General features: G+C 41.1%; 1 protein-coding gene across 1 annotated transcript; it reads right to left on the bottom strand.

The window, feature by feature from the left end:
• Positions 1 to 4,750: 4,750 nt before the first annotated feature.
• FUNDC1 (FUN14 domain containing 1) lies at positions 4,751 to 12,096 on the bottom strand (the record flags this gene model as incomplete). Its single annotated transcript, XM_009072585.1, has 4 exons — positions 4,751 to 5,384; positions 6,891 to 7,019; positions 10,010 to 10,085; positions 11,940 to 12,096. Coding segments are annotated over 4 exons (440 nt in total), but the record flags the coding sequence as incomplete, so codon positions are not given.
• Between the last annotated feature and the right edge of the window lie 2,453 nt (positions 12,097 to 14,549).

Genomic DNA, 14,549 nt, shown 5'->3' with positions numbered 1-14,549 from the left:
CATTCTACCTTTGCTTTCATACACAAACCAGTGAGTCACTGCAGCACATGTTTGGCTTTACTTGCACAAGCAACCTCAAAATGAAGCTCCTGCAGAAGCCAGCATGGAATTTAGCTTTTAGGTTTGGAAACTAAATCTCATATTTGATGCCATATAAATAGAAAAAAAAAGTCATTAATGCTGCAGAAAGGCAATTTCTCAATCTTTTTTAACCTTAACAATCATACAGTGTTACAGGAACATAAAGAATAAGGCTCCCTCATTGTTGTTAATTTTCATTCCTCCTCTTTATTGTCCCAAGTGGATTTTGAAACAGTATTTGGCAACACTTGATTTTCAAACATTCCTTTCACACATCTGTAGGGTTTTCTTACACTTACAGATTCATTCAGATGTATTTGGGCTTAGATTTCTGTCTCACCAACACAGAATCATAGAAAATTAAGCTAACAAATATCTAGTTATTAATTGTCTCACTGGTGAGGATTTAAAATCTGGAAATAAAAATCTGTAATTTGGCTGCAGTATGAGTTTGGTGCCTGTAAAGCACATGAGAAAACAGTATAACCTTTACTTCACCATTAATACTTCAAGAAAGTAAGATGTTTAATTAAAAATCATACTAGATACGTTGGCTCTTAAGTCTGCAGGTCCCATGAGTGTGCATGGCAAGAGGATGTAGACAGCCTCTTGTTGCAATGAAAATTCAAATTATCTGTATTAAATGGGAATCATATGGTTCAATACTCAATTCCCTTTGTGGATTAATGCTTTCTATTACATATTTTTTTTAAATATACAGTCTACATATGCAGAAATGTTTAGGGTTTTTTACAGCTTAGAGCTGTGAGCAATTAATTTTGTGTTTTGATGGTGAAGCCAAAACCCCTTGTATCAAAGACTGGATGTATAACAGGGAGGTAAGAGCATGGAGCACACTGGGGAACAGGGGCCAGGAGAAGAGGGTAAGGGAGGCAGAAGCCCCTCTGGGTGCAGAATCCATCAACTAGTCAAATTTGTACCACTCTATGGGTTTACCCAAGCTATAAATTGGAGCCAGCTTGGGTACAGCAAGATTTCCTAGTTAAAGCCTGGCACCAGTTGTACTGGGGTTAGCTGTGCTGTTTCCAGCCCAGGCTGTGAGCACAAAATCTTACATTACATCTCTGCTCCATGTCCCTCAGCACTCCAAGATTTAGGTGGCCTCTCAGCTTGAGTGTGGGGCCAAACACAGTCAAGGTTTCAGGCTGTGCTGGATCAGCACTAGATGTTTTGTGCACGCTTACCCCACAATTATCTTAATTAAAATCGGCTTCCAGTCTTACAGGTCCTGATGAATGTCAGCTGTCTCACTTCCCAAATTGCCCCAAAATAACAAACGCCAACTCTTCCATCTGTGCCAGCACTGGGACATCACCACACTGCATCAGACCTGCTTCCCAGTCCAATAAGGGAAAAACCAGTTCTGTAAGCTCACCTTCCTGCCCAAAGTTTGAACTATAACACAAAAGACAAGGGAGGATGGCATCTCCTTCCCCTGGCAGATTTGATTCTCATCCTCATCACCCCATGCACAGTTCTAGGGTGACCAAAACCCACTTTTTTTTTTTCTAGTGCTCAGTCTCCCTTCCAAAATGTCACATAGTTCTAGTTGTGCTGAGTTTGGGTGAACATTATCTTTTTCCACTATCACCCCACACAGGCAGCTGAATGCTCTAAAAGTTTGATTTTCAAGGAACTCTCTAAGATTGTCAACAATTTTCAAAAGGTTAGGAGGAGGTATTACTGATGCTTCTTCACATTACTGTATGCCCTGTAATTTATGAAATCTGAATGGGCAGAATTGCTGAATTACAGTCCTGACTGCTCCATTTTACTCTGTTTGCATCCCCCTTAATACTCATGGCAAATGCACTTCAGTCTGGGAGGCAGCTCTATCTTTAACCACAACATTTTAATTTTCAGTCTGGCTGCTAAAGCAGAAACAGCTTTCATAGTTTTAGCCAAATTCTGGCCTCTTATAATTCAGTAATAAGATCACACTGGATTTGACCCACCAGCCATCTCACTTTAAATTGGAACTTACTCCAATGAGCCCATTAGGCCTTACATGAAAAGCTGTTTCCCTGGGCTAGGCCCATGTTTTCCACCTTTCACTCAAGCTCTTTAGCTGAACAATAAAAACCATAGAAATGCCAGTTCAGCCTTACATTAGTTTACGTATTTCTAATAGTTTTCTTCTTAATCATCTGCTTTCTAAAATTGATGTGGGTTTGTTTTTTCCCCAAAAAATGCTCCTCAAAAACATTTTAATCAGTTTTTATTTTAGAATCACAGAATGTTGTGGGTTGGAAGGGACTTTCAAGACCATCCAGTTCCAACTCCCTTGCCATGGACACTTTACACTGGACCAAGTTTCTTGAAGCCCCATCCTACCTGGCCTGGAACACTTCGTGTTGGGGCATCCACAGCTTCTCTGGGCAACCTATGTCAGTGCCTCAGCACCCTTTGCCCTTCTCTGAGTCTTCTTAGCCTGCACTAGTTTTTGCCAGAGAAAGTAACAGTCACTTTGAGATTATTCCAGAGAAGACTTTTCCATCAGAAACCAGTATTCCTGCTCTGCTCTATTCTGTTCTTAATGACCCCTCCAACATCCCTTTGTCTGACTGTACCTTTATGGAGCATTTCCTCATGTACAGTGACAGGTGAGACTGGTCTGAGCTGACACATATAAAGTCTCAGGTATTTGCAAGAAAAGCTGCATTTATTTGTCTCAGTACTTTACCAAACCTGCCACTCCATGGTCTTCTCACCCTGGCAGTTCTAGCTGTAGCTCCTGGCAGCATCTCCTCTGCCTCACCAGCCTGAGAACTGTGTTGGAGACTCGGCAAGTACTGCTGTGCCAGCAGTCATTCTTCTTCTCCAGTCAGGAGTGCAGGATGCAAAGCCAATCCCAATACAAAACATCAGTGTTCACCTTTTCAATACCATTTCCCCTTGCTTTTTTTGGCCTCTCAGACAGTTTTACATGTACAACATAATGGTTCTTATTTTGAAGGCTTGAAAAAATAAAGCCTCAAATAAATTTAATTTAAAAAAAAAACCCAAAAAATAAACCCCTCAATTATACTGAATTAAATCAGTTCTTGATTGATTGCCTTGTTCAGGGAATGGCAACAGAACAGCAAAACAACTTTCCTCTGCAGAAATCAGTCTTGCATACGATTATGTAGTTTTAATTCTACTTTGAACAATGAAGTATATTCCTTGGTCACATGAGCAGCCCTTTTAGCAAGCACACCAAAAGATGCTCCTTTGGAATCCTTCCACAGAGAAGACTAAAAATCACATGTACAGGTTCATGGTACTGAGGTGATCAATTCATTCCCAAAGCCCTTCAGGACTCCTGAGTTGATTCCAGTCAGGCTGAGTGACTCACGTCACTTGGCTTCAATAACTCTTTTGACATGCCAAAAATCCTTCAGCTTCACCAGCAGAAAAGAGCTGACTGGTTTCCATTATCCTTTAGGCTGAACACCAAGGCAAAGACTTTCACATCTGAACATTTTCATCTGTTCTTTTTCTGTAAATCCCAAACAACTCAACCTGCACATTCCTCCTTGAGCTTCCCATTTCCAACAAACTGCAACAATGGTGTTGACATAGCTTTAGACAGTCACCCTAATACAACATATTTAGGATGCTAACATGTTATTCATTGCCATTTATGTACCTTGGGTTTGGGGGTTTTGTCTTGGGAGCGTGTGTGTTATTGTCAAAAGTCTTAAATGGGCTTAATTAAACCCTTAAACTTCAGAGAGAGACACAATGTGCTTCACAGCTTACTCACCCTGGCCACAAACATGCATATATGAGGCCAACATGTAATACAGACCTCTGAAGGCCAGAGATGTACAGATCTAAACACACAGTGAGTTACTCTGCTAAACTTTCCATGCCCTGTGCATCCCAAGCTCACACCCATCCATCCAAAGCTAATGAATCACTACAGACATGTGAACAGGAACCCAACAGAACCTGCATGGGAGAGACTCCACAGGAACCTGCTGGGAGAGTAAAACCCAGACGAATCAGGACAGAGCAAACTCCTCCTTGGGCAGAAACTCCTGAAAGCTTCAGAAGTGTGAAATGCAGAAAAATGCCTTAAGTGTTTGAATTCTCAACTTCTTTAGAATAACTTACTAACACGTTACTAAACCCACCATAAAAACTTACATGAGAACAAATTTTGCAACCCATCTAGAGTTATGCCCCAAATCTCTTTTAGAATTTGCTTCCTGCTTTGATCCAATGTCTAGGTTGGGGAGAGCATGGTGGCAATAGAGGGGTGAGTGTCATTTCCAGCTAAAGAGGACTTGCAAGAGCAGCCCTGAGTTCATCAAAGGCACATGGTACTGATGTCCTACCCAGCCCTGGCCCTTGTGAAGTGCTGGGACAGAAGTCTGATCTCCTCACCTCACCTCCTGCTCAGTTCTGAACCAACCTCCATGGTCTATGGAGCATAAAACAATTCAGTGTCAGATGGCTGTGGAGTTTGCACCTGCCACGATTCTGTGTGCTACAGCTCCATGACCTCACACATCTACACATCTGGGGAAAAACCATCTATGCACTTACTCAGCACACAGAACCCCAACTGTCTCTGCAAACACTGGCACCAGGTGCCTGCAGGGTATAATCATGAGCCTCTCTTAATTCCTATGTACACAAAGGCCAGAGTCAAAGTTAATTTTCACCTTTAATAAGCTTGTGATACTTTGTTATTTAATACTCTGTAAAAAGGTATTACAGATTGATAGATTATTGCAGTGACTTCTAAAGGAGATGGACAGCCATGAGGCTGAAACTACAATATCATATACAGTACAGGTAGTCATTGATACTATCTACTACAGCATGAAGAAAAATACTTTTTAAATAAACAATATTTAACTGAAAACATAGAAGTGGAGCCTTCTTTCTCAAAGTATGGTTACACAGCTTTATTCCAAGAATAACATTTTAAAAAATGCTAGATCTTGAAAGGCCATAGATAAAAAGTCATGATGAAGATGAACCAGTTTTGCCCAGAAATGCTATAATGAGCACACTGCACAGTTTTTCAGCAAATCCTAGTTTTGCCAAGCTTTGAGAGGCAAAAGCCTGAAATGTAAAAGCTTCCAAGTTGTCTAGCTAGTCCACTTGTCTTGCTCTGGCAGGCCCAGTGACCCACACTGCTTGTAGACAGGGAGTCACCACGACTGCTCTGCTGCCACTGATGCCGTCGGGTAGAGACGTTCAGGTCCTTACGACGCCAGACCCAGCAAAAAGCCTCCAACAAACCCACTGGACACCACGATATTCTGTTTGATGAACTCTGTTGACTGAGAAGAAAAAAAGCACTGAGTTAACTGTGTGTGACTAGGATTTAACTGCCTGCAGACAAGGATGGCGTAATTATGGAGGGGGAAGCAATGTGTTTAATAACATACAGAACTGGGGGCATGTGCTGGCACCAGTGGGGTTAAAACTGACTCTCAGCTGTCTTTAACAATGCCTTAAAAATGCAGTTAGCCTTTAAAAAGTCAAAATACAGAGGAACTGTTACAGCAATTTCATGCCAATAGCACTCTTGTTTTGATTAAAACAAGACAGATGTTTTACAAACTCAGTACCCTCAGTAAAACTCCCTCAGTAAAAAAGCCTGAGTACCACCATGACTTCAACTGCAATCACATGGAAAGAGTTTAAAAAATACTGGGTTTTGGAAGAGTAGGTCACTGAAAAATAAATACAGTTCACTTCATTATGAGCTGGTTTTCTAACAACTTCATCCTTGGTAAAAACACTTATGTATGGTGACACTGGTTTACAATATTTCATGAAGTAACAGCACAGAGAATAAATTTCGCATTTCATAAATCCTCCACTTCAAACCCTTCAGATTGTCTACTCATACACAGTCAGAAGAAAGTAATATAATCTGAGAGGAGGAAAAAAACCAAAGGCAAACAAAAAACCCCACCCTGTCCCACCCATTTCTGTGGGGAACGGAGGACAGGTGAAGCTATCTGAGGTTCAGAAGAAGCTAGAAAACAATCTGTCTTGAGCTTTCACTTCACATTCACACTAAAATTAACATTATTTTTATCAACCTATGTGCAACCCCATACAGGTTAAACCTGAGCTGTCCAAACCCATTAATTACAGAGCCCCATTGTGGCTGCTGTTACATTGTCAGGATTCATAGCTAGTGAGAAAAAACTTGGATTGCATGTATGGAATGCGGAAATATGTAAAAACAGGGCGGGTTTTTTTTCTAAAAACCCACAAAATCAATTAAATAAAAGTCTTCAAATGACAGGATGACACAGCCCCAGTGCCACTGATCAGTATCACAGCCACCTGTTTTCAACACAGATTCTGAAAACAGATATCCTTCACACTGATAAAAATGAGCTAAAAATCACCACTCTAGTTACAAAATAGTTACAGCTTTTCTCCACAAAGGTCATTCATGTCCATCCAAGTCATTTTATTATCAGCAGTCTAAGAAGTTTTGGGTTTTGTCTCTGTAGTCCCCATGTTTTAAGCACACCACCCAGAACTTTTGACCATGTGGTGACCTTGTTGGCTTTCTCACTTGCCAAAAACCAGCACAGGCCACATGGCAAAGCTAATGGCAGTCCCTAAGCCACAGCAGCTGCAGAAATACAGGAACTTTGATGTTCCTGTGTCATCTTTAATAATGACCAAACCAGAAAGCTAAATGAATAAAGGAGAGCACAACCTGATAACTATTAAGGCTATTTATGATGCATTTTCAACCCATCATCACCTGCAGTGGAAGGTAAGAAAAACCACAGAACTGTTTAGCACCTTAGACTTACCTCTTCAATGAGAGTGTTGATTTCTGGAGCTGCCTTATTTGCACGCTTTTTTAACTGCTTTTTTGCTTTGTTTACATCTTTTTCGACCCTCTTCCAGTCGACTTGTACATAGCCACTATGGCTAGCAATCTAGGAGAACAAAGGGCAGTTAGTACAGTTGCAGTTCCCATTTGGAGTCAAAATACATTGTCTTGGTGCCTACAAAATTGTTCTTGTTTTTTCTATTACAGATCCAGGGAAAGACACTGTTTCAATTTCAGCAGGTTCTCTGCTTCAAACACTAGTACCTTCCACAGTGACAGAGGTTCAAATCAGAACAAGCAATAGCAAAGCTCAATATATTGTTAATTTTACCAGTTCTCTGTTCTTTAGCTATAAAACCTTCACCATGATTTTCCCTCAGCATTTACTGTAACTTTACTTGTAAGAAAAGCAGGTTCACAGGACAACAGTGAAAAAACTGTTCCATTTCAGTTTCTTTCAGAATTGTGGAATTCTAATTTGTGACAAGTTCTGAATCTTTTTTGCTTCTTGTGCAAACTGACACTCCAAAAATGTATTGCTTTCAGTTTCCTACTAGATTTCCTGAGATGAAGTCATCACCCACTGAAGAAAAAAATGTATTTTTTTAACTTTCAGCCTGAAATGTTTCACTGAATGGGCTCAAGCCAAAAATCTTCCCTTCTGTGGCTATTATTTTTGTCTTAGCATGTAATTACAATGTCAATATTGCAATCAGCAGTTGAAATGAGATCTGCAACTTCAGAGAAGTTTACAGATAAAAAGGAACTTTCTAGTAATGTGCTGAAAGGCTCTTCTGCCCACTCAGGGGAAGCACTGAACATGTATTCATAAAATCACAATGTGTGATCTTTTAAATGAAAAAATTAAGGACTACAGAAATGTAATTACACCACAGAATTTATGACTCAGCTTTAAAATGCAAAATGTTTTGAATTAAAAGAGAGACTAAGGCATTTACTTCATTTCCTTCCAAGAGAATCTGATCTTACTTAAGATATAGACAATTCAATCCAAACATGCAACTCCTGTTTCCTCTGGATAATATTCCGTTTTGGATACAGTGTTAAATGAGATCAGCCAAGAAATCTGACACTCATCCACATGGCAAAATTATTGCATGCACAGGAAAGCTCCCCAAACTTCACAGCTCAGAAATACTGCACAAGTAATGTGTTTTATGCAATTTCTATTCTTTGTCTACAGGTCTTAGTTTCAACTTCTCAGCTTCCTGGAGTCAGAAGTACCAATGAAGGCACCTGCAGCACTGTGCTGCCTCCAGCCCTGGGTGCCAGGCCTTGAGGACACACCTTAACTGCACCAGGGGAGGTCTGGGTTAGACATTAGGAAGAATTTCTTCACAGAAAGGGTGATTAGACACTGGAATGTGCTGCCCAGGGAAGTGGCAGAGTCACCATCCCTGAAGGTGTTTAAGGAGAGACTGGACATGGCACTTAGTGCCACCCACTAGTTGACATGGTGGTGTTAGGTCACAGGTTGGACTTGAGGATCTCAGAGGTCTTTTCCAACCTTAATGATTCTATGGTATTTAGAAAAGAATGATCATTAAGAGAATGCATAGCAGTAGCATACAAAACATGGAAAAAGAGATTTGAATCTTTAAGTCACCAAGATGAAAAGGATGACAAATCCTTCAAGAGCCACTGCAGACCTAATTCTTCCCTTATGGCCTAGAAACACTCATTGTGGGCTAAAGAAGTCCATAACACCTCAACAAATTAAGTCACTGGCATAGCACATTGTGCCAAAAATTTACATGTGGATGATTCTAAACCAGATTTGTCACTCTTGTAGGATTCACCCATAAATTGAGGCACCAGCCCCACAAACAGTGATTTCCAGGAGATTAAAAAAGATCATCAATGCACAATGGCAAAGTGGAACAAATGCCAACAGTCGAAAGCTTCCTATAAAACTGTTTCTCTTTCACTTTTTACTGCTGTTTTTGGTGCTTGCTTTTGAGCAAGTCAAATAAAACACACAACTTAAACCAAATGGTCCTGAGAGCAAACACTCTGTGCAGTTCAGTTACATGTTCAGCATGGGGTTTAAAACAAGAAAACCAGAACTAACCCCCAAACCAGCAGAGAACATGATGATGAAGGAAAGAAGTGTGAGTACTTCACACTGTAGTGACATTTTGATGACAGCAGCAATCAGAGCCCCACCCTTCCTGATCAATGCTTCCCTGCAACAGCCATTACAATCAAAATTAGAAATAAAAGTGAGATATGCATTTCAGGAGTGATGTTGGAAAGAACAAATATATATTTCTTTAACATCCTGTCTCAAAAAACAGTGTATTATTGAGCCTAAATAGGCACCAGTATATTTCCTCTAGAACAATTTGAGGAAAAAGGAGAATTTCAAAGATATTAAGACATGAAAAATGCCAGCAACACCCCCTGGCATCTTACAGAAGGATACATGAAATTCTCCTTCAATTCAAGTTTTGCCATCTAATTTAAAGGATTTTTGGAAATATGTCCTCCCCTAAGCACAGTATTTGATGGAAAATGCAAATGGTCATGCTAGATAACATCATTAACAACTTGTGAAGCTGAAAGCCAGCAGAGAGAGGAATGCAGTGAGGCTGCCAGGGATCAGCTTCAGGGGATCAACAGACACAACAGCAAATATGGCATGGGGAGGGAAGAGTATGACACGGCTCATACTGGGACTGGAGCAAAGCCTACTTCTTCTAAAGCTCTGGTAAAATTCTCAAACCTAGTTAAACAAGCACAGCTTAAATTATCCCTAACAGTAGGTTCACATGCAGTTCCTCTCATCTGGCAATATGGTATCACACACAGTATCTCAGTTATTACACAGAAGTTTCTCTTGTCTTGCTACAAACTATTTTAACAGGACAGAGTAGATTGTGATTTACCATTGATTTTTAGGAATGTCTCTTTTGTACACAATATTCCAGCTGAAATGTAAGGGTTTGATTAGTAGGACTAAAAAGATGAAGCAGATAAGAAGCCTTCCTAATTACATGTTACCCAACAGCTGTGTTTTTCCTATTGTTTAGTAAATAACATTTGCCAATTTATAAAGCACCAAGTGCTACATACTTGAAGCAGAAGAAAGCCACCACCCACTGCAGTTGCTGCAAGCTTCCCGACTTTCTGGAACAAAAATCCAGCACACCTTAGGGGAACAAAACAAAACAAAACCAGGTCCAATGAAGTGTCTGCTGAACAAGGCCACACTGCAATTTCTAGCTACAACTATGACTGGTTTTGCCTTTAACAAAGCAAATGTATCCTCTCACATTTTTAAATTTACAAATCAGACTGTTTCATTCAAGCAATATTTAATTAACAGCATCTAAAACAAGACAACATGAGCAATGGTTAGTTGATGGCTGTCTGATGGCTCCTTTAAAGGAAGCTTGAGATCTCCAGACCTTGCTGCTAATAAATGCAGCATGTTAATAAAGCACAACATAGTAATGTAAGTGCCACTACAACTGTTCCCAAATGGAAGGTAAATATATTATACCACCATTTATATTAACTGCACAACTCATAACTTAAATATCTCATTACAGAGAAGTTACACCCCGACCACAAGAGTTAAAACTCTGTCCCTCTACCGGGACATGGCCCTAGTCTGTTTTTAATGGATTAAGGCAAGGAGAAAATGAGTTATTTTGTTCCCAGTCTCCAAATCCTCCCACATCAAATGGAGAACAGCACAGATATGGATATCATGGAACAGTCTGGACAGGAAAGGGCCTCTGGGCCAGTCAACTTCCCAGAACCGTGCCAGCTGCAGTCTGATCCAACCTCTGAGCCCAGTCAGGCTGCCCAGGGCCCTGACTCAGGCAAGTCTGGAATGTTTCCATGGCTGATGGTTCCACAACTTCCCTGGGCAACTCTGCTGGTGTCTGAGCACTGGCCCACACACAGAGGGGGATTTTTCACCCCTGCATATGAACTGTGAGTTCCTATTTATACACATCAGTATGCACAGAGATATGTGCATCCACACAGAGTCAAATAGACACTTTCCAGACCATTCCATAAGCCAGTTTTTATGGATGCCAGATGAACTATTCCCCAGAAGCTTCAGAGTTTACATGTACACATCTTTTAAATTATAATTTTTAAATTTTTTTAAACTTTTAATTTTAAGGGCTACAGAAGCAAATAAAACCATCAGACTGAAAGCTAAGCCTGCACAGCTCAAAGCTGGTCTGAGCCTGGATACAATTTCATTTCTAGCCTATTTCATCTTCCAACTCTTGCACAATCCTGCTTGAAAAGTCGCTGTGCTGCCACAATGGTGCTTTTCACTGAACTTAAATTTTTGAGTACTGAAATAGATAAATACCATTGAAATACCTCTGACAAATAACAAACACCTTGACACAGCTCAGGCTGTAACCAAATTTTCCAGTCTAAGTTCTCATCTTTACTGTCTAGCTTTCACCACGAGTTATTCTAGTGTAACTACACGGTGGTATCTCTCTCTTCAGTTACCATCAGAGCAGACTGTGAATTTGTTCCAAATGGCTCCAGCTGAATTTAAAGGGAAAAACAGTCTCTATGAAATGGGCCTCACTTAAAACTATATTCTGCCACACTTTTTTTTTCCCCTTTAATTTCTTTTACCTGTAAAATATGTCTTAGTGATAATATAGCTACGTTTCTAAATCTTGACTGTTAAGTAAATAAGCTTTAGAGTAAATAAATAGTAAATATAGTAAAAAATAGTAAGTAAATAAAAGCTACATGTAGTAATTTTCCTTTCATTCCTTGCCATTTTAGAGCTCTAGCATTTCCCCAAATCCCTTCCACAGTAACTACTATGAGTTTCCCTGCATAACTGGTGTTTTAGCACCATTAAAAAACACTTCAGAGTGATGAGTCAGAGTAACGAGTTAAGAAATTGTTCACACATAAATAATCAATGCTAAAGGAAGACACATTTATCTGCCCCAAACAGCCTTGGGAAGGGATCCTCTAGCACAGTCAGAGGTCTAGGAAGTTCCCTCACCAGCCAGTCACACCACCCATCACAATCTGGGTGGCCACAGAGTATTTCTCTACCACTGGCCCCGAGTTGCGGCCAAACAAGCGATTCCACCAGTGGTGACGCCGCGCGTACTCCGTCAAATCCAGCACTTCGTACGAATCGTCGTCGCTGTCCTGGTCTGAAACAGAAAGTAAAAGCAAGCAAGCAAGAAAGAAGTTATTTTCTGGGTTATGCAGTTAATTAAAAAACTCTCAAAAAACCCAGAACCAGTTAACTGGCTAATCCAATGGTATAAATTCCAGCACACAATGGTCCAGCAGCCCATGGAACAAAGGATTTGGGGATTACATGATGTAATCTTCAAAGGAAGGAGGAGGAGACCATGGGGAAGTAATAATCTACAAAATCCATGACAGGCACAGGAAAGGTGAACAGGAATCTCCTACCTGTTCAAGAACAGGAACCAGGAGTCATCTGATGGAACTACTGGTTAGCTGGTTCCACACAAACCATCACAAGTATTCCTCTCCTCTCACCCTCCACCTGCCAAGAGGCCCCATTAACCTGTGGAATACTTGCTGCAGGATGCTGAACATACCAAAAGGTGTTGTGAACTCCAAATAACAACAGAACAAATTAAAGGGGACAAAAAAACCCCCACCAAGGGCTGTCAGACACAAAGACAACCAACACAGCTGATGAGTTGGGCTGAAAATCATGAAAACCATTCTGAGAAGGCACCTCACCCTGTTCAGACTCTCTCAGCTCACCCTGTAGCTGATCCCTTTCAGGCACAGGATGCTGAGCTTGCATCTGACCTACGGCAATTGCTTTGATGATCTTTAGCACTGAGAGACATGTCTGACTTAGGAGAGAGCACACACATCTCCCCTGGACAGACCAAAACTATGAGAGATTGAGAACTCAGTGCTCTCCTCAGTGGACTATAGACATTGGCATATGCCAACAAGCCAAGAACAGACACTTCTGTTCCTTCTCCACAACAGGTGAAACAGGTGACATTGGGACTTCAATTAAGTTCCAAGTTTGCAGGACAATTCTGTCAGTGTTTGCAAAATAAACATTCTACAACTTCAAATTAGAGATCCTAAACACAGAATCAGTGGGAAGAGGTGGTTTCAAATTTTGTAAACAAAAATATTTGAAAAGCATATCATGTTCTGTGGACATACACATAATTTTGCTTTGGTTAAATGCATTTGAGGTGAAATATAAGTTCAGCAATTATGCTGGGACATTCCAGAAAGGAAAAGCAGTTAAACTACTACCTGGAAATATAAAATAAGACTATATATATAAACATTTTATTAAGAATTTCAGCAACTTTTTAAAACTAGTACTACAAGTATGAATAAGAACTCAAGAGTGCAAGAAATACAGGTGCAGTTGTGCTTTATTTCCCATTATTACCACTCAAGTGTTCCTGAGTACTAAAAGATAAACAGCAAGACACACAATGCTACAAAGTTGTTACAGAATGTTCTTTCTTTGAGGTCTTGAAGGCAATCTGTTTAACTTCTTTAAATAGAGAAGAACATCAAAACACTGTCATAGACTGTTATATTAACTCTGCCCCTAAAACATGTTGTATAGAAAATTATACTGCTGGAGCATTTGCTACTGATAAAAAACACTCCTTTCCTTGTGGCATGATGATATGGAAATTCTCCACACACACAGGCTAAGAAAGTTGGGTTTGTTCAGTCTTGAGAGGAGGCTCAGGGGTGACCTTATGGCTCTCTACAACTCCCTGACAGGGGGTTGTACTAAGGTGGGGAATGGTTTCTCCCACCACACCTGCAGGGAGAGGACTAGAGGGAATGGTCATAGGCTGAGACAGGGGAGAGTCAGAGCAGATATTAGGAAAACTTTTTTCACTGTTAGGAAATATTCTGAGTTGAAAGGGACCCACAAGGATCATTGAGTCCAACTCTTTGCCCTGTATAAGGACAGCCCCAAGAATCACACCCTGTGACTGAGAGCATAGTCCAAACACTTCCTGAGCTCTGTCAGCCTTGGGGCTGTGACCTGGGGAGCTGTTCCAGTGCCCAAACACCCTCTGGGGGAACAACTTTTTTCTTATGTCTAACCTAAACATCCCCTGACACAACTTCAGGCCATTCCCTTGGGTCCTGCCACTGGTTCCTTGAGAGATCAGTGCCTGTCCCAACACTTCCCCTCGTGAGGAAGTTGTATACAGCAATGAACACTCATCAGTATACATCCATCTCTTCTCCAGGCTGAACAGACCAAGTGACCTCAGCCACTCCTCATTAGGATGGTCAGGCACTGGAATATTGCCCAGGCAGGTGGTGGAATCACCGTCCCTGGAGGTGTTTAAGAGGCATCTGGTGCTGAGTGGGATGGTTTAGTGTTTGGAGGTTACAGTGGCAGCACCGGTGGATGCTCAGACTTGATCTCCAAAGTCTCTCCCAACACTGATGCTTACACGACCGCACTAACCGCGCGGGAAATAAAGGCGCCGCATGCTGAAGGATGCGGCGATGGATGCTGAACCCTCCGGGCTCCCATCCCACTGCCCCAGGCACCTCCCCCGCGGGACACTGCTGCCTCCCGCTCGGGACGGGGCCAGCAGGGTCCGGAGAGAGA

Source organism: Acanthisitta chloris, unplaced genomic scaffold, assembly GCF_000695815.1.
Source record: "Acanthisitta chloris isolate BGI_N310 unplaced genomic scaffold, ASM69581v1 scaffold11714, whole genome shotgun sequence".
NCBI classification, from domain to species: Eukaryota; Metazoa; Chordata; class Aves; order Passeriformes; family Acanthisittidae; genus Acanthisitta; species Acanthisitta chloris.
Note: the sequence above shows the minus strand (reverse complement) of the source record. Positions and strands in the feature narration are given on the sequence as shown.